The 23,430-nt window shown below is 34.8% G+C and overlaps 2 protein-coding genes across 2 annotated transcripts; one reads left to right on the top strand and one right to left on the bottom strand.

Moving 5' to 3' along the window:
* Positions 1-751: 751 nt before the first annotated feature.
* Positions 752-2,199, top strand: LOC120082543 (cell division cycle protein 123 homolog). Its single transcript, XM_039037754.1, has one exon. The coding sequence runs from the start codon at positions 988-990 to the stop codon at positions 1,978-1,980; it is 993 nt and encodes a 330-aa protein (XP_038893682.1). The 5' UTR covers positions 752-987; the 3' UTR covers positions 1,981-2,199.
* Positions 2,200-3,229: 1,030 nt separating this feature from the next.
* Positions 3,230-20,751, bottom strand: LOC120083715 (DNA damage-binding protein 1). The gene is made up of 19 exons (XM_039039565.1): positions 20,411-20,751; positions 19,741-19,789; positions 19,157-19,216; positions 18,977-19,068; positions 17,627-17,678; positions 17,400-17,462; positions 17,142-17,191; positions 12,015-12,090; positions 11,365-11,574; positions 11,149-11,255; positions 10,941-11,049; positions 10,390-10,590; positions 10,080-10,295; positions 8,525-8,635; positions 7,039-7,314; positions 6,327-6,607; positions 4,644-4,995; positions 4,273-4,557; positions 3,230-4,107 (listed from the first exon to the last, which is right to left on the bottom strand). Exons 1-19 carry the CDS (start codon positions 20,512-20,514, stop codon positions 3,526-3,528), a joined length of 3,276 nt encoding a protein of 1,091 aa, XP_038895493.1. The 5' UTR covers positions 20,515-20,751; the 3' UTR covers positions 3,230-3,525.
* Positions 20,752-23,430: the final 2,679 nt, after the last annotated feature.

The raw sequence follows: 23,430 nt of genomic DNA, 5'->3' as shown, positions 1-23,430 counted from the left end.
AACAAAAAAAAAAACAGAAAAAACAAACCTAAGGGCACGTGCCCATTTTCAGTTTTCTTTATTAAAGTTGCAATTACCCTAACTTAAAATTCAAAATTAAAAAAATATATATTTATATTTACATATTGAAAAAGAATTTTTAAAATGACAAAAATTGTTGAAAATGTCTAAAATAATAGCAAAATATCAGTGAATTTTTATTATATTTTGTAAATATTTTGGTTCATTTCTCTTATATTTGAAAACAACCCTATTGAAAATTTGAAATTTGAAAATCTAAATATTTGAAAATTCAAAATTTAAAATTAAATTTATAAATATTTTGGTTCATTTTCCTATATATGAAAACAACCCTATTAAAATTTGAAAATTTGAAAATCAAAATAAAATATAATCTAAATATTTGAAAATTCATCTATATTTTGATTTATTTTTCTATATTTGAAAATAACCATATTGAAAATTTAAAATTTGAAAATCAAAATAATATATAAATCTAAATATTTGGAAATTCAAATTTTAAAATTAAATTAATATATAAGATAAAATAAAATAAAAGAATATAAAATCATAAAGAAAAAGGAAATATAAAAGAAATAAAGAATAAAAGAAATATATATATATATATATATTAAAAAATTAAAAAAAAAAGTATAGAGAAAAACGAAATATAAAAGAAAAAAAAAAAAAAAAAGTCTCAAATGAGATTCAATTCCAAAATCATGGAATTGAGGAGTGATTTAGTGGTACTTCCTCGTCAATTAGTCAAGTGTCCAATATATTTTTAAAAACAACTTTAAATAAAATAAAAAAAGAAATATATTTTAGGAACGTTAAAATTTTATGATCGAAAAACAGGAAACGGGAAAGTTGGGCTTATTAGCTATTAAGTCGGCGAAACCTGCATACATCTGGCCTTCTTCGTCTTCCCCACGCATCTGCCCTAATTGAAAACACAACACTCAGAAGCGGAGTAGCTGCAACCAAATGAAACAAGAAGAAGTCAATCGTTGCCAAATTCAGGAATGGTATCCCAAATTCAAACCCTTCTCTATCAAAACCCTAATTCACCATCTTCCAGAATCTTTCGTTAACTACCTTCTCGACGATTCCGGCCCTTTCCTCCTTCCACTTTCCATCTCCAACGACGATGCTCTTCCCAATAGAGTCATTAATCCCGAAGACGAACACGATTACCAGTTGAAAGAAGGATCCGATGATGATTCCGAGCAATCCACTTCGCCTCCTTCCTTTCCGGAGCTTGAATCTGATGTTAAACAGTCGATTTCCTCCCTCGGAGGTTCCGTCTTTCCTAAATTGAACTGGAGCGCACCGAAAGACTCTGCGTGGATTAGCCCTAACGGAACATTGAAGTGCTCTTCGTTCACTGAGATTGCGCTCTTGCTTCGATCGTCCGATTCTCTTGTTCACGATCTGTGTCACGCGTACGATTCCTGCACCGACAAATCTTCGTCGAGGCCATTGAAGTTCTTCCTCGCGCTTCGCAAGTGGTACCCGTCCCTTCGGCCAGAGATGGAATTTCGTTGCTTCGTGAGGAATCGGGACTTGGTTGGGATTTCCCAGCGAGAGGTCACAACGTTCTATCCTGCTTTAGTGGAGAAGAAGGAGATCTTGCAACAAGTTATCCGGGAATTCTTCATCGACCATGTGAAGTCGAGCTTCGAATCGGAGAATTACACGTTCGATGTGTATGTGACGAAGAATGAAGCTGTTAAGATAGTGGATTTCAATCCATGGGGTGCATTTACACTTCCATTGCTGTTCGATTGGGAGGAATTCGAAGAGAAGAATGAAGAGATTGATTTCAGAATCGTGGAGAGCCGGAGGGCGGTGAGGCCCGGATTGAAGACGGCGGTTCCATTTGATTACTTGGATACGAGCGCTGGAAGTGGTTGGGATCAGTTCCTGAAAAACGCAGATCAAGAATTGCAGCAGCAGCAAACGAGAGATGATGATTGATTGAATCCTCCATTTCTGATTCTTCTTTCTTTCCTTCCTTCCTCTCCATTGATGAACATGGATAGCTTGAAAGTTTCTTTCATAAGTTTACTGAGATTGGATTATCGAAATGTTCAAACAAAGACGAGCGCTTTTCTTGTAGTATTTTGACCACTTTCTTCCAAGTTGATTTATTTTAGACTAAAAGAAAACTATGAAAATATATGTTAATTTTAGGGAGATTTTGACTGAAAGAAAATATGTCAAAGTATTGATGGAAATAGCAAAACAAAATATGACTATCCATTGTTGATGTACTTCTATCACCTCTATCAAACAAATAAAATCTATCACTATTTTGTATAAATAAATTTTTTTATTTTTCTATTTTCGAAAATCTTGCTTTTAACTTTGAATGGCTAAATTAAAGAATAACCATTAGAATTGGATCATTTCTTAATTTCCTCATAATTATTTATATATTTTTTCCGTATGGATTTATTTCTTATGCAAAAATAAGTTTGAATTTCAACCTTTGGATCGTTGGAAGGTAAGAACTCAAGTTACGTGTACAATCAAAAAGTCAAGTCTTACTAAATACTTTTAAAATTTAAAATAAGTTTTAATCATGCCACTAGACTTGGAAGTTTTTCATTTTTACTCTATAAACATCAAAAGTTACCTTAAGAGATGTAAAATGATCTTTACTATTTATTTCATCACAAAAGGTAGTTTGCCCGCTTACTCCCATCTCCTTTTACTTGTGCATTTTAAAGAAAATTGTAATCTCACCAATCAATTTCACATTGATCAAGACGAAAATCTCCAAATGATTTTCTTCAATTCACCTAGAGATAACAAAGTTCAGATTCTTCACCTTCCTCAGCCAGTTCTCCGCCGCTTTGCCACAATATAAAGAAAGCCACCTAGTTCACGATCGACAAAAAGGAATAACCACCGTGATTTTGTAACGTAGACAGATAGACAAAAAGGAATGAAGCTGTTTTAATATCTTTTTACCAAGAATGAGGTTTAGAACCCAATCACTTTTACACCTAGTAGAAATCAAAAAAAGAAATAAATCAAATAGGAACTCTCATTGACCTACTCAACTCAATGATTAGAGTCTTCTATACAGTATCAGTTCACGATCCAACAGAAAGGGAAGTCCACCCACGTACATCCAAATTATTGTCTAAAACTTCCAACAATAAACTTATGCTAAATTTAAAACCTATCAATTATCAAACTAGCTGCTGTCACCAAACACTAAAAAGTGAATAAATTCCAATACTGAAATTGGCCCGAAAGGGTTCTCAAGTCTTAAATTCAAACAAAATCTATTAGCTACATGTTGAACCATATGCTTTGCGATAAAGCAGAGCAGACAGAACGGCTCTATAAACAAGGATGGCCAAATATACAACACATTAGTTTAGGATTCTTAAAAACCAAAACTAAACACGGGGGTAACCCAGCAACAGTAATTCCAAATCCAAACGTAATTCCGGACAAGTGAGAAACAATGAATAAATCAAATTGAATAGACGTACGGCCCGGATCGAATCAATGTAACCTTGTCAATTCTTCTACTCTCTTGCAAAGCTCCTCGGCCGAAACACCCATTGCCCGAGAAATTTCTTCCATTTTACTTCGATTGAGGTCGAGAAATGATTCTATTAGATCTCCGTCCAAGAAATTTTTGGCTTCTGCAGTTCTCTTTTCATTGTTGAAAGACCTCCACTGCTCATGGCTGAGTCCTCCCACACCCTTAATCACTTTCCTCAAGTTAGATTGGAGCTTCTCCAAGAATACATATTGATCGTGAGGAAGTGAAGCGATGACCCCAATTACCCCATTGACAGAGCCAAAAATGACTGTTGGAATTTGGCCCACGTCAGAATCTGGTAAACGCATCACGAGGGAGCCATGTCGGAACCGGTTAACAAATTCACCAAGGTGGTATTCACCAACCACCTCTAGGCGGCTACGCTCCTCGTCAGTCGCTCCTTCGCTATTCTTTCGAACGGTGAAGAGGTTGAAGTAATTTTCAGCACCGAGGTAAATATCATCATCAAGAATTTCGACTGCTGACATCCAATTTGCATTGTAGTCACGGGCTCTCTCCTCAATAGCACCTTCCTCATGCTAGTACAAGAGTAACAACAATCAGGATTCAAGAGTATAAAGAAGTCCTGACCCAAGTGAATTATGGCCACAAATGATTAAAAGCATCTAAATTGATGGTTTCTCTATTGTTCATGCGGCTAGATTGAAGACGAACAGTACATGAGTTATGAAATAGTGTCTAACCTTGTAGATTAACAGGGATATGGACTTCATCAAATCACCTACAACAATAAAATCTCCACGGGTTTGCACGTAGAGAGCAAGTATATGTCCATGGTGCCCACATTCAGATTGTAACTCACGAGTACCATCATCTCGAAGTGTCCACTTGTATAATTGAATTTTCTGGTTAATAGCTGCCAGCAGCTTTCCGTTGAAGGCATTCAAGGAATAAACAGATCCCTTGGTTTCTTTCTCAGCAATAAGCTGTAGCTTACCTTCCTCAACAACAAAAACCAATATCCGCCCCTAGAGTCGAGAAGAGGTAACAAGAGATTAGAACAAATAGAAAGGTCCTAATCTCAGGTTTTAAAATGTATAATTTGTGCTAATACCTTGCTTGGTTCATTTTCTTCCGGCATAACATATGCCGTTCCAACACAGTAATATACATTACTGTCGTCTGAGAAAGAGCAGCTAAGAATAGAACACCCATATTCATAGGTGTCGAGAGCATAGGTTGAGATGGACTCAAAGGTTTGGTCATCTAATAAGCGAATAAAATGCATTTCAGTGTCTTCGGTGCCTGATTGGTTATATCTCAAACTGCAAATGGCAAATGTTCTGGACTGCTCCTGATGGCAGATACGGCGTGCATGCTCCCCAAGCGGGATAGAACGGATATGAAGCTTTTGAATATCATCAATGGTGCCAATTGTAAGTTCTCCTTCCTTTGCAATTGCAAGGCTGACAACCAAAACAAAAAGAATTGGGAGAAAGCCATTTACTAACAATCCTAATATAAATTGAGAAAAGCAAGCCCTCATGAAAATCGACAAAAGAACACGAAAAGGGTGAACAGTAAATGGCACTCCCCCGCAGAAGAGCAATACTAGGCTGCAAGTAAGTCCCATGCACCCCCTCCCTTTACACAAAAAAATAATAATAATTTTTAATAATTTATTTTACAAAAAAATAAAAAGAATGGCCACGTGGAAATTTTTAATTAGGTGCAACCTCTTTTCTCTCCCACAGAATTTGTATTTCATATGACTCCTCCCAGGTATCAACACCAAATTATCATTTAATGTTTAGAAAATACTAAGAACCCTTTCTCAACACATCGACCATATGAAAAACTGGCATCATCTCAATTGGCCAACTTCCATGGTCTACCAACATGATTCTAAAACAAACTTACTAAAAGATTTTAGGTTTTCTTCGTGTAGTGTAGCTATATAAAGGAAGAGTCCCTTGGCAGACTTGTATTTTTGCTGTATTTTGGGGTTATGCCTAAAGAGGAATAGGACTTTTTGGAATGTGAATATGTCTGATAATGAGGTTTGGGATATCATTAGTTCTTAGTTTCAATAACTTGTTGCAGTTGTCAGTCTCTCTATTTTATTTTTTTTTTAATAATTATCATATAGGTCTTATTACTTTGGATCGGACTTCGTTTCTTAGACAGTTTTGGGTAGTTCTTTCTGTGGGGCTGTTTCTTCTTACGCCATTATAAGTTCTTTCATTATCTAAATGAAAGCAGTTTCCCAAAAAATAAATAGATACATGCATGAATATCATTTTACTTTATTAAGAAGAAGAAGAAGAAGAACACTACAGAACTTCATAAAATTTAAAAAGAAAGGACAAAGACAGGTTTTTTTTTATAATAAAAACGGCTTGCATTGAGAAAAAAATGAATGAATACATGGGCAAACAAAAACTCAGCCCACAAAAAAGGGACCTCCCTCTACAAGAAGGGACTCCAACTATACAAAATCATATCTGTAGAATAAGGAAAAAGACAGAGGTTATGTATAGGAGTGATTTTTTAAAATGGTTAAAATTACTTTGTCGTATTCAAAAACACTTTGAAAAATGTCTTTAATCATTCGAGATCAATTTAATTTATACTTTTAAATGTTATTTGTATAAATTAAAATTCATTTTGAATTATAAAAACATGTTTTAGAGTGATTTTAACCATCTCAAAATCACTTCAAAATATATCCAGAAACATACTTGAGAGCCCTAAATACACAATCAGAGTTTCTCCAGCAAAAAATATAAACAAGTACCTGTCTGGAAAAGCAGCAGAATTGAAAGGACACATATGGCTAACTTCCTTCAGATTAACATTGCTGTAAAGTAGTTTCTTGTTACTGCTATAAATGACTGTAGGTCTATCTGATGCAGCAAATACATGCGTGGCATTCTTGGATGAAAAAGTACGGAGTGTTATAGGTTGGGTTCCAAGAGAAACCTTTTTTCTGTCCATTAGCTCACAAGAATTTGAATTTGTGTTCAATATAAAGTTCAACAGATGACCATCTCCAAGAGCGCACAGCAAGTAAGATATCTGAAAAAAAAAGAGCATATAAAATTTCCAAAAGGACGCAAGTCTGCAAGTTATTTCCTTGGAACTTAAGGCCACAGTGCTCAACATATTGAATAGGTCCCAATCAAGTAAGGTCGTAAAAGTTGGCAAATTATTGGATATCATGGATTTTAGTTAGCATAGGCAATACTTGATAATACAAACTCAAGTTCAATCAACACCGGGTAAAATCTAAAGAAATAAAATTCTATCGGGCCAAAAAATAGGTGACATATAGATTCCATAACAAGTTTAAGAATACATCATGAGCATGTATCTTCCTCCACCCCACAACCAACATATTCCATAATGGCACTCCCTTCTACAAAATTGTTCACATTTCAGATCCAGATTAGGCCTAACCAAACGAAATAAACCAAGGTAGAAACAAAGGAAAGAGTAAGCACACATACCCCTTCAAAAGTACAAAGAAGAACTGAACGAGGTATTATCTCCCCTCCCAATTGTTCCTTTGTAAGGAGATTCAGGTCAGGTAGGGAAAATATTCTGACACTTATATCTGTCCACATTCCAACTGCAGCGAGTTGACTACAATTAGGGTTGTCACCAATTGGGTTTATGTCCAGGCATGAAATCTCATGCTCCAACTGTATATGTTTCTTTTCAACCAATAATCCATCGCAAATTTCTAAATGAACTAAAACACCACCGCCGGTTGCCAACAAAACCTGATATTTAAGGAAATGAGTAATTAGTCACCTTTTCTTTAAATGACAAGACTTAACGTTAGAAGACACAATATTAAAAGATAGAAACATGCACGAGATTGATGTGTGCAATGCTTAGAGATGAAATTCACTCGCTCATAGATCTCAACTCATCCCTTGTTCCATTAAAAATATCATTCAAAAAGAGAGGCCAATCCCTTCATATCGAACAATAACTCTATCTTCCACAATCTTAACCAGTAATTCATCCACGACCGGGATCTGAAAAAATATAATGACTCAAACTAATAGTCCCACAAAATATATTTTGCCACGGGAGAAAATTTCAAAGAATGAAGAAGTGAATGTCAGTAAAAAACTTGCTAAACAAACAAAAAAAAGTCAGAAAACAGAACAGAATTTTCATAAACGAGAGGATACTGAGAGTGCAAACAATGACCTAGGGATAAAAACAAATCTCTTTTAAATTTACATCATGCAGCATTGGCTCACAATAAGCTGCAACCAGTGTTTTTCAAAACTCAAGCTCAATATCCTTTAGAGCATAAACGCGAGATTCAATGAGATGAGACACAAAATATCAATGAAAATAAAACAAAGAAACGTGGGCTTTGTTAAGAGATCAATAAAGTTTCTTTGAAGAAATAAGCATCCCAGCAGCTATCTGACCGACCAATTGGGCTAGAAGAATTAAAATGAATGCCTAGGAGAAGGATCTTCTCGCTAATGGTTCTCATAATGTACTAATATACTTCTACCTTCACGAGACTTCAAATATTTTTGCAGCTGGCTAAGAAGATTAAACTTAAATATGCTTCAACAAATGTAATGTTTCCTATTCAGAGAATCAAAAGATTTGATTAAATGAAGGTTTTCCTTTTTTCCTCAAAAGAAGATGGTCAAAAGCATATCGAAGAAAATGATGTCATCTAGAAATCAGCACTCCTGACAAGTCTCTGTATTTATTCTTGTGAACTCGGAAGTTGAAATGTCAAAAGCCCAAAATGAAGGGCTTTCATACTCGCGTCTTCCACAAAAGTTTCCCTGAGTTTCTATTTTGTAATAATGAATTTTCCCTTCAATAATTATCCAAAGTCAAGGCATAAAGTGGAACAGCAATATGGTTTGAGCAACACTTAATTTTCAACCAAAATTTATTCAAGCATAAAGAGAAATAACTAATTAAATTGACAAAAATAAATGAGCACACCTGGGAGGCATTCGCAGTGGCAACATTGATAGAGTAGTTTGTTGGTGCATTCCATTCATTGAGAAGTTCTCTAGTGGTAGAACTAACTAATCTTACAGAGCTTGAAGTAACCTGACATGGCATTTTATTGTAATTAGCAGGTATCTAAAGTTGAAACTTTAGTGATCGAGAAAACAATCCAACATCTAAGATAACCAAATTATAGAACATAGATGATACATAGGAAAGAACCAATCTTGACAATCCGTTGGATTCATCATTTCATATACCACTAAAACGGCAAAGAAGAATAGCTAACCATGTACGCCAGATGAGCTAAGAGTTAAGAGGAAGGTTAGTGCTGCTAGTATTGTATAAATTTGTATAAACAGATGTCTGATAACTGGGGAAGTCTGGCTGTCTGTTAGTTAGTGAAGCTTGGCTCTTAAATTGATAGTATGCTTACAAATTTAGCTAAAGAAATAATCATCGAGAGAATTGTACTGAATAGGAGAGTTCAAGCCTCTCAAGTGCCTGAGCTTAATACAATGATACCAGATTCCTAACAAAAAGTTGCCTTCTATCACAACATCTAAAGAGCACAAATATCACTAATCAGGAAACCCTGTTTCATGATGTACTATAAAAGTATAAAAGGAAAGAAATATCCCCGAACAAAATCTAAGTCTTTATTATCAATTAAAAGTTATCAAAACAAGAAAACAATCCCTGATATAGATGTCATTTAGATATTTTACTGTTTTGTTTAAAGTCTTCAGGATTATGTTGTTAGTGCGGCTTTGTGTTAAGTTCTCATTGGCTGGCTGTAGCTTATTTTTTAGCGGTTAGCATTGTATTTTCCTATAGATAGGCTTGTTCTCCCCCAAATTATATCAGATTAATAATACTCCAAGTTTTAGACTTTTCTCCAAGAAGTTGACTTACATTAATCCCTCTATTTATAAAGAATTAGAAATCAAACTAATCCTAATCCTAATTAATGAAGGATTTGACCAAGATAGCCTAATTTATTATAATCCTATTACATCATTTCAGTTACAGATGGGAAAATGACAAGGACAAGAAGTTAGTTTCCTCATTTTGATTTTGTAGACAATGATGATTTCCTGCCCCATCCCTGTCTCCAATCCCAAAATTATAAAATATTTTTATAATTTTAGGTGCTTCAAACGAGAAATCCCTTTGCCATCTGTGTTACTCACTGTCATTTTGCAGCTAATTTTTGGAATTTTTTTAGAGAACATATTTGGCTGGCAGGTTTGTAAACCTAAGCTGCTGAATAGGTAGTTGATCGAAGTACTGTCACGGTGGGGTTTTTCCCCTTTTCTGGATAAGAAACAATTTCACTGATAGTATGAAATTACAAAATAAGCAAAAACAACAATCCAAGGAACTTCAAACCGAAGCATCCCAAAAGAACAGCAAAAACCAAGCCTTAAGCACCCTCTGGCGTAGAGACAACGATAACAGAAATCCATGTATAACTCCTAAGCTAGTACTTTTTAATGAAGAACATTTCGTCAATTCTTTAGTTACTCGGAGAATAGAAATCTACCTGAACAAGTTGATTAAACAGTGCATCATGGCAAAACAATGTCTGCACTTGAGAGTTGAAACCCTCTATCTCTGTTTCCTCCAATTCATCCTCAAGATTCATTGCCAAAATTCTAGTCTCACTGATAAAGCTTACAACGAGAAATGTATCAAATGGATCATCAGTAGAAGATCTCAGTGACCACATTCCTTTTATTCCTTGCAGTTCCACAGATGCCTACAAAGGCCACACATAATTATCACATGAAATTCGTCTGGATTGAATGAAGATTTATCACAAACATAATATATGACTGATAAAATAGGCAGACCTGCTCATTAATTCCAATTCCGTTGCGTACTACACGAAGAGAACCGTCCTTATAAGCTCCAGAGCATGTTACAACCTGTCCTTGACCTTGCCTCTCGAGGTCTACCACACAAAAATCAACAATAGGCCCCAAGTTGACATACCTCTCCAAGACTTCAACATATGATCCTTTTGCGTCAGGTTGTACATTTAGCTTAACAAGCTGCATTTGCATTTTGCACCATCACAGCAAAATATGTTATTATCTATCCAACTACCCACATGAATTACCGTTTCATTGTGGACACTACAAAGAACTTTAAACTTTTTATAACTGAGAAGGATAATCCATATCAATCCCTACATACATGCTCGGTCAATCAGTTGTATAGATTCCAATCAAAATCAGAGGTAGAACTGGCTTATGCTACGCAATATCTCATAACATGAAAACATATTTTTCTGAAAGTGGTGATGACTGATGAATCAAGACTCTAAAGCAAATCTATAAAAATAATTTTACAGAAATTTACATTAGAAAAAGTTGATAGATGATATTTATATCTACCATACCTGTGAATCACCATAGCTTGACCCAACATATACGAAAGCATTATCAAGATACGATATTGTAGAAGCAATAGATGTTTCCCCCAACAACTCAATCTTAAGTCCAGTAACCCTACAAATAGATCAGAATGGAAACGTCAAGATCACAGAAACAAACAAATCAATTAAGGATGTTACCGAAATTGGCATGAAATGAACAAGGATTAGTTACCTTTCTTTTTCATGAGTTATGACAAGTAGGTGAAGTAGACCAGCATGATCACCAAGCAAATACCTTGAACCATCAGCATCAACCCTTCCATATGCTCTGGTGATGGACTAGAAGTGAAAAACTTATAAGAAAGTAGGACGAGGAAAAAAGATATCTAAAGTCATAGCTTAGAACTACAGAGATTTAAAATACTATTCATTTTTAGCAATAGCATACAGGTCTAATAGGTATTGCTTTAAATGCTGTGGCACTGCAGTAAACAATTGTCTCTTCTCCAATAATGATGACACCACATAGTGGTGGGGGAACAGGTATTAGAACAGCAGCCCCATTATCAAGATTGTTCTGGGACCATGGACCTTCAACAAAATCCTTATCCTTTAGAACAACCTCATAGGTTTTAACATGTCTAGCATCTTTGTTATCCTGAAAACATCAAAAGAAACAGTAAGCACTGCACAATCTTGCCAAAGGTTCTAAAAAAGCATGTGGATAAAATATGTAACATCATTCACAAGAAAAATAAATAAATAAAACCAGAACCAGATTAAACATTTACACTATAAGGTCCAGTCAAGTAGAATCGCACTAGAACTATCAGGAAGAACAGTGTACATTTGCAAAATTTCTCTAAAGCTCCAATTTGTCTGCCATTTTCAATTTAACATACAAATATATATAATATATCATAAACAGACAAACATATATACATAGTTACATAGCATATAGAGATATTCCTCTCTTGTCAATTTTAATGTTCCTCTCTAGGGGAGAGACTAGAGAGAGAGGGAGAACTGAATAGACAAAACAAAAAAAAAAATCCACAACTTCTATTATAAAAAAGATGGGAAAGGAAAAGTTGAGACCTGGTAAAGAACTACAATTGTAGGCCTTAAACAACCATAAAGAAACTTGATATCCAGAACTTGAAGTTCCTCAAGCCTGAAATAAATAGCCGCAAATGAATAAGCAATAGCCAAATGAATCAAGCAACTTCAACAGTAGATTTAACACACTTTACAACCTTTGTGAAATAATTCATTCTTAAATCACCAATTGACCTAAAAGCTTAAACTAGTGGGTGAAGGTAAATTTAGTTATATATCATCTAACACTCCCCCGGCTTGAAAAATGAAGAAAGACCCAACGAGTGGAAATCAATATTAAATGGGGAGGAAACAACATTGCAGGGGCTTGAACATAGAACATCCTAAACCAACCTGCTTTGATACCATCATAAATCACCAACTAACCCAAAAGCTTAAGTTAGTGGGTGAAGGTAAATTTAATTATATATCATCTAACATTCATCCTATCAAGATCATTCAACTTCAGTCATTTTTTTTAATACGAAGAAAATCAAAGTCCTTATTATCAATTAAAAGCTACCAATACAAGAAGACAATCCCTCTATTTATAGATAATTAGAAAACAAACTAATCCTAATCCTAATTAATCAAAGAAACTAATGTCGACCCTACTTAATTAAGGAAATGACCAAGATGCCCTAATTTGACCAATAAAGCCCATGCTTTTAGTTTTTCATATATATAGTTTGTCACAAAATCCTCTATAAATAGGGAGTTAGTCTTTTGCCCTTCAGGTTAGAATTCTCTATTTTGTCATTTAGGCTCTACCCAAATTGGTACCAAAGCAATCATCTGAGTCAATGTTGGTTGTCACCAATGGAAACCAGGAAACTCCTATGAGTGGCGTGGTTTGCAAGAGGAAGCTTTGTGATGTTGTGCTTAATAGGTATTATCTTGTAATATAGGATGCTCCCATCTTGAGATGCCACTCAATCCTAAAACCACAAAACATATACCTCCCATCCGCCCCCCCACCAAAAAAAAAACCAAACCTTCCTCACTCATTCTATTTATGGTGTAAACCAATGACTATTTTTTTATTGGAAATGAAACTCTACCTCCAAGGGGGGAGGTGATATCTATTTATGGGAAAAGTTTATTACAAGCAGTTAACAAACAACTAACAAATGTCCAACTAATTATTAACAAGCTGTCTGACTAAACTTTAAAACAGAATTGTAAATAACTAACAACTATCAGCTTTATATAGCTAGTTGTACATAGCATTCCACCCCCCTAGGATTGGACTCGTCCTCGAGGACTTTAGTCTGCCAAGCAGAAGTCATCCAGAGCAAAGTATGGCTTCAGGTTTGCGATGTTGAAGACCGGATTTATGTGTATGTCATTTGGTAGTTCTATTCTGTAAGCGTTCAACCCATATTTCTCTAGTACTTTGAATAGCCCCAAATGTCTATCTTTCAACTTGTTGTAGGTTCCCGTAAGAAACCTTGTCTTTCGAAGATGGATCATTACTAGATCTCCTATTTGGAATTCAACTTCTCTTCATGACTTGTCTCTTGCTTCCTTATATGGTGTACTCTTTTGCAAGTGATCATGTACTTCTTTATGTAATTTCTCTATTCTTTCGGCCATATTTTCAGCTTCAATGCTAACATCCACACAAGTAGGTAGATTTGCAAGATCAAATGTTAATCGAGGGATTGTAGTACATACTATCTCGAATAGGCATTTTCCCATTGATCTATTCTTTTCTTCATATTGTTGAAAGCGAATTCAGCTTGTGCAAGGGGCATATCCCAATGTTTTGGTCTTGAACCACTCAAGCATCGGATTAAATTCCCCAAAGTTCTATTGGTGACCTCTGTTTGGTCGTCAGTTTAAGCATGAGATGTGATACTAAATTTTAGAGTAGTGTCGAACTTCTTCCATAAGGTTCGCCAAAAATGGCTAAGAAATTTCACCTCTCTGCCGGAAACAATCGATTTGGGAACTCCATGAAGTCGGACTACCTCTCGAAAGAAGATGTTGGCTATATATACTGCATCTGTCTCTTATACACATCTAGATGTGTATAAGAGACAGATATATACTGCATCATTCGTCTTCTCACAAGCAAGGAAGTGGGCCATTTTACTAAAACGGACTACTACGACCATGTCGACATCAAATCCTCTTTTTGTTTTAAGTAACCCGAACACAAAGTAAATAGATAAGTCTTCCCAAATTGTTGCAGGTATAGGCAGAGGTGTATATAGTCCAACGTTTGAGCTAGTGCCTTTTGCTCTTTGGCAGATAGGACATCTTCTAACAAAACTATTCGATCCTTTCACATTTGTGGCCAATAGTATCGAGTTGATACTATTTCAAATATTTTATCTTGGCCAAAGTGTCCAGCCAAGCCTCCAGCATCAGCTTCCTTTAGAAGGGCTTCTTGAAGAGAAGTATGAGGGATACATAGTTGCACTCCTTTAAATAGGAATCCATCCACAATGTGAAAGTCTTCGGTATCTAAAAAGTTAGTACATTTGAACCAAAATTCGGAAAAATCCTCATCTTCTTCAGTGAGGTGGGAAAAGGCAGTCACTTTTGTGGCTAAAACAGTGGGTAATAGGCCTTTTCGACTTACAGCATCAACAGCTTTGTTCTCTTTGCCTGCTTGATGTTTGATCACGTAGTCAAATCTTTGTATGAATGATATCCACCGTGCATGCATTCTACTTATATTCTTTTGAGTTTGCAAGTATTTAAGTGAGAAGTGATCTGTTAAAAGAAGAAATTCCTTGGAGAGTAGATAATGTTCCCACTGTTTAAGTGCTCTAACAAGAGCATATAATTCCTGCTCATATGTGCTCTAATTCTGCCTTAATTGACTGAGTTTCTCACTAAAATACTCAATAGGATGTCCTTGTTGTGATAGGACTCCTCCAATTCCCAATCCACATGCGTCAACAGCTATTTCGAAAGGAATTGAGTGGAAGTTTAAGAACAGGGCTGGAACTCAGTAACTCGAGTTTTTGTCTAAAATATCATCAAAGCTGGTTTGCTGTTTTTCTCCCCAAACAAAGCTGACTTTTTTCAAACAATCAGATATAGGGGCTTTGTGAGAGCTGAAATTCTGGATGAATTTCCTATAAAAGGATACCAAGCCAAAGAAAGGACGATGTCTTTGTTGATTGGCATCTCCCTTGGGGTGATTAAGACTCTTTGTAGAACATAAAAAACCCTATCTCCTTCGTCCGGTTCAATAAATTCTACTTCATCTTCACTGTTTTCACTACCCTCAAACACATTTTCTTCTGCATCTTCTAAGTAGGCAATAGTCTGGCGTTGAGGACATGAATTGGAAAGGTGGCCAGCTTGGGCACACCGAAAGCACTTGCCCAAGGAAGGCTGATTATAAGGATTCTGCTTCTTCCCCCTATTTACAGCTTCTGTCTTTTGTTCCTCAGCCCCTTCTTAGGCCTCTTTATCCTTCCCTTTATCTAAGGAAGGTGGGTTTGATTGGTTTACTGCCTTATTCACAGAAGTGGGCTTTTCGCTCATGGATGCTTCCCAAGGTCCCCTTCTTGATAAGTTCTTGGACCAAATTTCATTCGTATCCTCCATAATTTCAGCAAAAGAAATGGCTTCAGATAAAAGATGAAAAGGTTGTAATTTTACCTTTTCTTTGATGTTCATGCGAAGGCCACCAACAAACCTTGCAATGAGATGTTGCTCGTTCTCCATCAAATTAGTCCTAGCTCCCAGCCGATGGAATTCCTCGATGTATTCAGTGACTGATCGAGGGCCTTGTCTGCAGTTTTGGTATTGCCTGTACAGAGCTTGTTCATAGTTACAAGGGAGAAGGCGTTTTTTCATCAACTGCTTCATCTCTTCCCACGACCAAAAGGGTCTCTTGCCAATTTTTGCCGATTAACCTCCATTTGATCCCATCAAGCTGATGCACAAGCCTTTAATTTCAATGCCACAAGTTGGACCTTGTTTTTGGGTGTATTCATGTATGCAAAGAAGCGTTCCGTGTTCTTCAACCAATCCAAGAAAGTCTCTATGTCACGTCTTCCATTATAAGTCGGTAAATCAATTTTCATCTTGTAGTTGTGAGGGTCTCCTCTAACATCATATCTATCTCCCCTTCCCCTTCTTGGAAGAAGAAACTCCTCTTCTTGGTCATCTTCACTTGAAGAGTCTGAATCTTGATATTCTTGGTACCTTTCTTGAACAAAATATTGCCTTCTTGGGTTTTCTTGCTGTTGTCTTTGGACTCTTGGAGGTCTTTCTTGAAGATTTTCCATGAATCTTGGTCCTCTCATGCCACACCTTCCCCTTCTTGCTAGACCTTCTTCATCATCTCGAGGTGGTGCTTCGACGAACTCTACCCTTCTCGAAAGTGCCACCATCGATTCTTGAATAGCAATCAGTGTTTCTTGAATTCCCTCCAATGAATCCTCGATGGACAACAAGTGTGATGACGTGGTTCTTGGAGAGAGGACGGTTGTGTCCTCTGCCTCTTGTTCTTATTGTGGGTTGTCCCCTTCTCTCGGGTGGGAGCCTCTTCTTCCCACCATTTACCCGGAATCTTGGAGGGCTCCAATACTAATTTGGTGTAAACCAAAGACTATTTTTTTATTGGAAATGAAACTCTACCTCCAAGGGGGGACGTGATATCTATTTATAGGAAATGTTCACTACAAGCAGTTATCAAACAACTAACAATTGTCCAACTAATTATAACAAGCTGTCCAACTAAACTTTAAAACAGAAATTGTAAACAACTAAGAACTAACAACTATCAGCTTCATATAGCTAGTTGTACCAATTTATAACAAAACTTCCTAACAAACTCCTCAGCCAATTACTAAGATACCCTTAAAACCCAATGATATTCCCATTCCTATCCTAATAGCACGCCTATAGGAGATGGGCATAAATGCAATAAGTCAAATATCAACATTATATGGTATTACTCAAAACAAAAATGTTTTCCTCATATATCAAAATCTATTCCCAGTTACGCTAATATTTTGTTTGATAAAATTAGAAACTGTTGCAAGAAATAGAAATAAATGGCAGACGCAGATAAAAGAATAGATGAAGAAATAAACAAACCCCTGGAACTTCCTAACTTTTATAATTAACATAAGGCCAGTAATCAAAACTGAGTACCTAATGTTAAATGCTTCTTTGAGCTGTCCTTTATTGTCAAAAGGTATAACCTGGCAAAAGAACAGATGACTTTGCTCATCATCCAAAGTGGTCAAGATGTAACAAATATTTGAAAGCCATGGTGAGTATTATTTGAAAAGCCAGAATGTAACAGATAATTGAAAATTGAAAGCTACGATGAGTACTTATTTAAAAAGTCAAACAAAAATATAAGACATCCAATAACATATCTTACTGACATCTTATAAAATTACACACCTTGAACAGACCATCATATAAATGAAGTCCAATCAATCTACAGTCCGGGTCTATAATGCCAATCTGTAGATAAAAGAAAAACAATAATAAAACATGAAAGAAGCTCTTCACATGTTCTTGAACTGTGTTGAAATACTAAAAACTTGTCAAGAAAAAGTTAATAAATTAGAAAACGTGACAAAACAAAACGAGCAGCAGTTTGAAATAAATCCTAAACAAAGTAGTACCTGACCACTGTCAGTAGGACGACCAATGCGATCTGAGACGTCCCCCATTGCCCTGCCAGACATGCCAAGAAATTATGAGAACACAACACTTAGAAGTATATTACTATTAAGAAGCACGACCACGAACACGAACAGGGAACATAACACGACATGTACACGGCAACAAGTCAATTTTGTACAAGTCAATTTCTTAATAAGTAGGACAGAGACACATTAGGGACACATTTTCCTATATAAAATATGTCTATATTCATACATTAATACTTCTTCATAGATAAAACATGCAAATTTTACGTAAAAACAAAATATAATTCACTAAAAACATACAAAGTTAAGTCAATTAACAATATTCGAAATCTTAAAATATATAAAATGATTTAGTTGGATATGACTAGAGGATGGAGATTTTTTTTCTGATAGACCATAGGATAAAAATATCATCTAATACTTCAGGTTTGATAGATACCTGTGGATTTAATCAATAAGAGAATCTCATTTTTTTCCCAAAAGTTTTAGGTCAAATATTTTCCAGAGTTGTGTCCTAGACGTCTCCATAATTAGAAAAGAGTTCAAACACGTATTTTAGTGTGTCAGGCACATGTCTGAAGCATGTCCAGACAATCCATATTTGTGCTTCATAGATATTACACATAAAGCAATCCAAATTTAATAGATTTTATTATGTGAGTAGAAAATTAAAAATAAGAATAGTTATTTCAAGCTTCAAACTCATATTCTACTTTTTTCCGGGATCAATGGATTGGGTTTAATGAAGTAATTTTCTAATAAATTATGCTAAAAATAAAATTATTTTAGTACGTTGCAATTTGTAATCTAAACAATATAAATAAATAAATAGAAACTCAAAAGACATTGAATAATCAGAGATACAGGAGTCTTTATCAATTATCAGAACTACCAGAAATTGTAGAACTTCTCAATTCCCACTTCACAAAATGAATGAAATGTAAATGGGAAAGCAACACGTGCTTTAGGTTCATTTTGTAGTTTTTATTTCCTCCATGAAACATGACCACCATATATCCTATTACGTAAAAGTATACAGACATCTTTAAGGACCCACTAAAGTAGCATAGATATCATATGAAAGTTCTCGATCATCATACAAGAAACTTTATACAATCTATGGAACTATTAAAAAAGAGGCATTTGAATAGTTCCCCGGACGAAAAATTAGTTTCAACTTCTTATGTATCAAAGGTAGCCACCAGACCCATTATGTGCTCACCAATAACAAGAATCTTATTATCAAATAGGTAAAAGAAGTCAGAACTGTTAATAATGTGGGGGCGGGGGGAAACAATAAAACAACTATCGAAGTACTTGAACCTTGTAATAAGCTCAGAACTCTCAGTATCCCATTGAAGAACACAGAACTTGTACCGCTCAGTTGCTATGAAAAGAAAATCTTGTGCTTCCCCCTATTTAATGTGTGGGAAAGAAAGTCACGAAAATAAAGGGAAATACATTGGGTATTACTAATCATGGCTTGGAAAAGATAGAACTCACATGAGGGCGAAAAAGTTCCAATGTTGCAATCCTCCCATATATCGGAACATCCAACATAGGCTGCAGGGCAGATGCAGCTAATGAGGCATGAGCTATGAGACCAAACCAAGGTACAGAACTTCAAAATAATAACCAATCAAAGTTTTCAATCCTTGCACTTGCGGTGAATAACTCAGAAAATTAACAAATCATTTCTTTCTTTCTCATGACCCTTAACTACTTCTCACGTGAAGTATGAAAAATTGTATACAATTTCAAAAGGTAACATTACTAACCAAAAGAAGTAGCCGGTAGTTTCATGGTTCAAAATAGGCCATGATTATTGATAACTTGATGAAGATTTTACCAAAAGAAGGTAACAAGATGGAGATATACACTTATATGGACTATAAAGTTCCATATCGATTTACATAACCTATTTCAACTTCAAACTAAGATAAATGAGCATATCCGAAAAGAAAAAAATTTAGGAAATAAAAATTCAAAGCCAGACGATGAAAAAGAAAATCTAAAACCCCGGAAACTGAAATATCTTCAGTTCCCCATAAAAGATGAATCAAAAGCGAGAGAAAGAAAGATAGTACCTGCAGGCCTTGAGCAGTAAGCAAATGAATTTCGATGCGGGTACATTTCCTGAGGCCCAATTTTAGGTGTGAATAAATTCATCAGTATTGCATAGCATTCTTAAAGTAAGTCACAACGACAACAATAAAGCTCATACAACAATGAAACGAGATCACATGAACCCGGCAGCCAAAATCTGAAGCATCTGTAGTAGTCGTTCAATTCTTAACATAGAATTATTAAACCAAAAAAACTCACATACACAAAAAAGCTTACCGTTTTCATACCGAAAATATACCAGGACAACATAGACCGGACCAAATGGAGAATGAATTCATTGTACAAAACGATGAACAGCATTTCCATATAATCAAGAAGCCTAGAGATTAAGAAACTAAACTTCTACAAAAAAAACATATTTCAGTGTAGCTTGGTTTATTACCAATTTTCATATAATCTTCAACACGGAAATAAAACCCTAGCTGACCATCAACACAAGAAAACGCCTAAAAATTAGAGTAACAACTGACCGAAAAGAAAAAAGAAAAACGAACTCGATAGAGAAAAAGACAACAGATGAAGGAAGAAACATTAAATAAGAAGACGTAATTCAATCCAAGCTCTTCAAAAAGAACCAGAAAAGTAGGAATTTGAGAGGGTGAAGGTTGGATCAAAGAAAAGGGGGCATACGCTATAATGAGGTTGAGCTCCTGAGGGCCGGTGAAGTTACCGACGCAGGAGTGAGTGACGTTGGTGGGCTTGTGAGCGGTGACGACGTAGTTCCAGACGCTCATCTTCAAGCACTTGAACGGTGCGATTGTGCCGTGGGCAAAACCCTAGCCTAAGCCTTACCGCTTGGTTAACGTGGGTGGTAATGGCTATTCGGTGTGTTCCAGCGAGTGTGGCTGTGTGGACGCCTCAGCGGAAACCCACAGAAGAAGAAGTAAGTATCAAGCGGGAGAAGAGAGGTTTCTGCAGAGGAAAAAATAAAAAATAAATGAAAAGAGAAAAAGAGCAAACTATTTTCCGATGAAAGAAATGTTAAATTATAAAACAATCGTGTTTGGAAGTGATCTATTTAATATTTAATTTTACACATTTAAATATAATTTTCATTCTAATGTAATTAATTTTTAACAATTAAAAATCTATATCTATCTATCTATAATTTTATATCTATATTTATGTATTATCTAAAAAATAAATTATGGGAAAGAAACTTTTGATTTTCCTTTTTAGTTGATGATCATTGAATTATATAATTGAATTTTATTAAAATTTCAATTGTTCGATATTATGATAGTTATTTTTTTTTATACCACGTACCATTGAACATAATCTTTAATCATTGATTAGTCATAGCCATTGGAAATATTAAGAACAATGAAAGAGTTGATAGACACTTGATTGATAGTTGAATGTGATTGTTTTGTAGTCCAAATTTAATGAAAAATGAGACTAACTCATTGATAAAGACAAGTAATTATGAACTAAGGGTGTTTGACAACCAAGGAGAGTTGGGTTGAGTTGTATTTTTTTACCAACTCAACGTTTGACAGCCATTGGTTTTTACCAACTCACCCCAAATCTCTATTTCTCCAATGTTTTTAATGGTCCCACTCATCAGTCTCCGTTGGCAATTACCGCTACCACAATTCGGTGATATACTTCAATGACCACCTTTAGGTGGCCAACTTCGAGCTCCGCCAACCACCTCCGACGACAGTCCGGTAACCAATTCCGACAACCACCTTGGTAAAAAAAAAAAAAAACAAAACAAACAACTTTAACTTCCACATTTGCACAACCAACTTCGATGAAGAACTCCAGGCTCCACCAACCACCTTCGACGACAACTTTAGCAACTAACTCCAACGACTACCTTTGCACAAGCAACTTTAGCGACATACTTTGCCTACCACCTTTGTGTGTCCAACTTCGACGACCACTAATAAAAATAAAAACGGTGGGTTTAGTTACCCACTATCTTATCACTCTTACTCTCACCTGTTTTCTCACGCGTTTTCATTACTCTCCCAACGTTCTCAATTACTATGTCGTTGTTCTCTCTCATGTTCTTTCACATTTACTCCCATTCTCTCATATTCTCTTTCGTCGTCTGGTTCGTCTTTCTCATTTTCTCTCTTCTCTCTTTGTCTAACTCGTATGAGTTTTATTTTCCCTTTTCATTCTCAACTCCTCAATTCTCTTTTTTTTTTATTTTCTTTCCATGGCCATTATTTTGAATCTAATTATTATGCTTCTATTTTAATTTTTTCTTAGATCTAAAAAATATTATATATGACGTCTTATTTTTTTCACTAAACAAAAGTTCAATGATATGCTTTAAACAACCCATCACTTGATGTTTTTAGATATTACATAATCCTAATGAAATAGTGGAATTTAAAATTATGGCATAAGTTTTTTTTTTTTTTTTTTAATAGTTTGTATACTGATGTAACATAATACTAGAAAAATAGGCATCAATATTTCTAAAATCATTTCACCGGTTTTAGAAAAAGGTAAATCCATATTCTAAAAATCGATTAAAAAAAAAGACTATCTAATAGTTAGTTTTATGATTAAAATTTTAAAATGTTTTTTTTATTTATTTAAGATTAACATTTAAGTGTCATATCGTCTATCTAAAACAATGTCAATAGCTTCATTTAATGATACCAATTCTTTTTTTTTCTTTTTTTTTTTAATCTTTACGGTAAGTAATAATTAAGTTTGATTTTTTAATGGAATAATCACTTATATCTGAGTGTTTAAAAAAATGAATTCAAAATTTTGTGTTTTATATACGAATACTCTGTAGAGAATTTGTTATGTTTTGAGTGTGGAAAATAATTAGAAGTTTTTTGTTTTGTTTTTATCTTAGAAAAGTTAGAAAACTATGTGTATAGTCGAAATTTAAAACCAATAGTAGCAAAAAAAAATTAATAAACAAAATAAATTTCATTTACAAAAATAGCACTAGATACATCGACTCGACTTTGCTTCCAAACACAAACAATAATTACTTACTCAACTCACTCTAGACATTAAAACACTGACAATGTGACTCTTCAAATAATAATTACTAACTCAATTATTTGCTTTTATCGTGCATCAAATGTCCCTTAAATACTATACTTTTCATGTTTAAAACAAAATTTTAATAAATATAGTGATAAAACAAATTTTAAAAATAAGAAGAATCGGTAAGAAACAAGATAGATCTATCCTCCTTCATGTTTAAAGTAAAATTATATTAAAGATGGTGATTAAAGAAAAAATTTATAACTCATTTAAAATAAAATTATAATAAAGATATTGATAAGAGCAATCTTAAAACCGTACGATTTAGCTAGAATTAACAAAAATTTATAAAAAGAAATATAATATGAGATTTCCAAATTTGAAGATATAAAATTCTTTATATATGAATGGGGGATTTTTATAACGGTGGTCATTCAAATCGCAAAAATTTAATTGTTTCTCAAATTTGAATAAAAAACTCAGTGAAACCAAAAAGTGTGGTTCTGTCCAATTTAAATAAAATTTGAAACCGAATTAATCCGATTTGGTTCGATTTCAATTTCAAAAATCGAATTTGAAATCGAATCGAACCGTTTTCAAATATATATATGGTAAAACGAACTTAAAACTGAACCGTTTCTAATTTAAAGAACAAAATCGAATTTAAAACTGAACCTAACCGA

The sequence above is a fragment of the Benincasa hispida genome, chromosome 8 (genome assembly GCF_009727055.1).
Source record: "Benincasa hispida cultivar B227 chromosome 8, ASM972705v1, whole genome shotgun sequence".
Classification (NCBI taxonomy): domain Eukaryota; kingdom Viridiplantae; phylum Streptophyta; class Magnoliopsida; order Cucurbitales; family Cucurbitaceae; genus Benincasa; species Benincasa hispida.
This window is presented reverse-complemented; position numbering and strand designations above follow the sequence as displayed.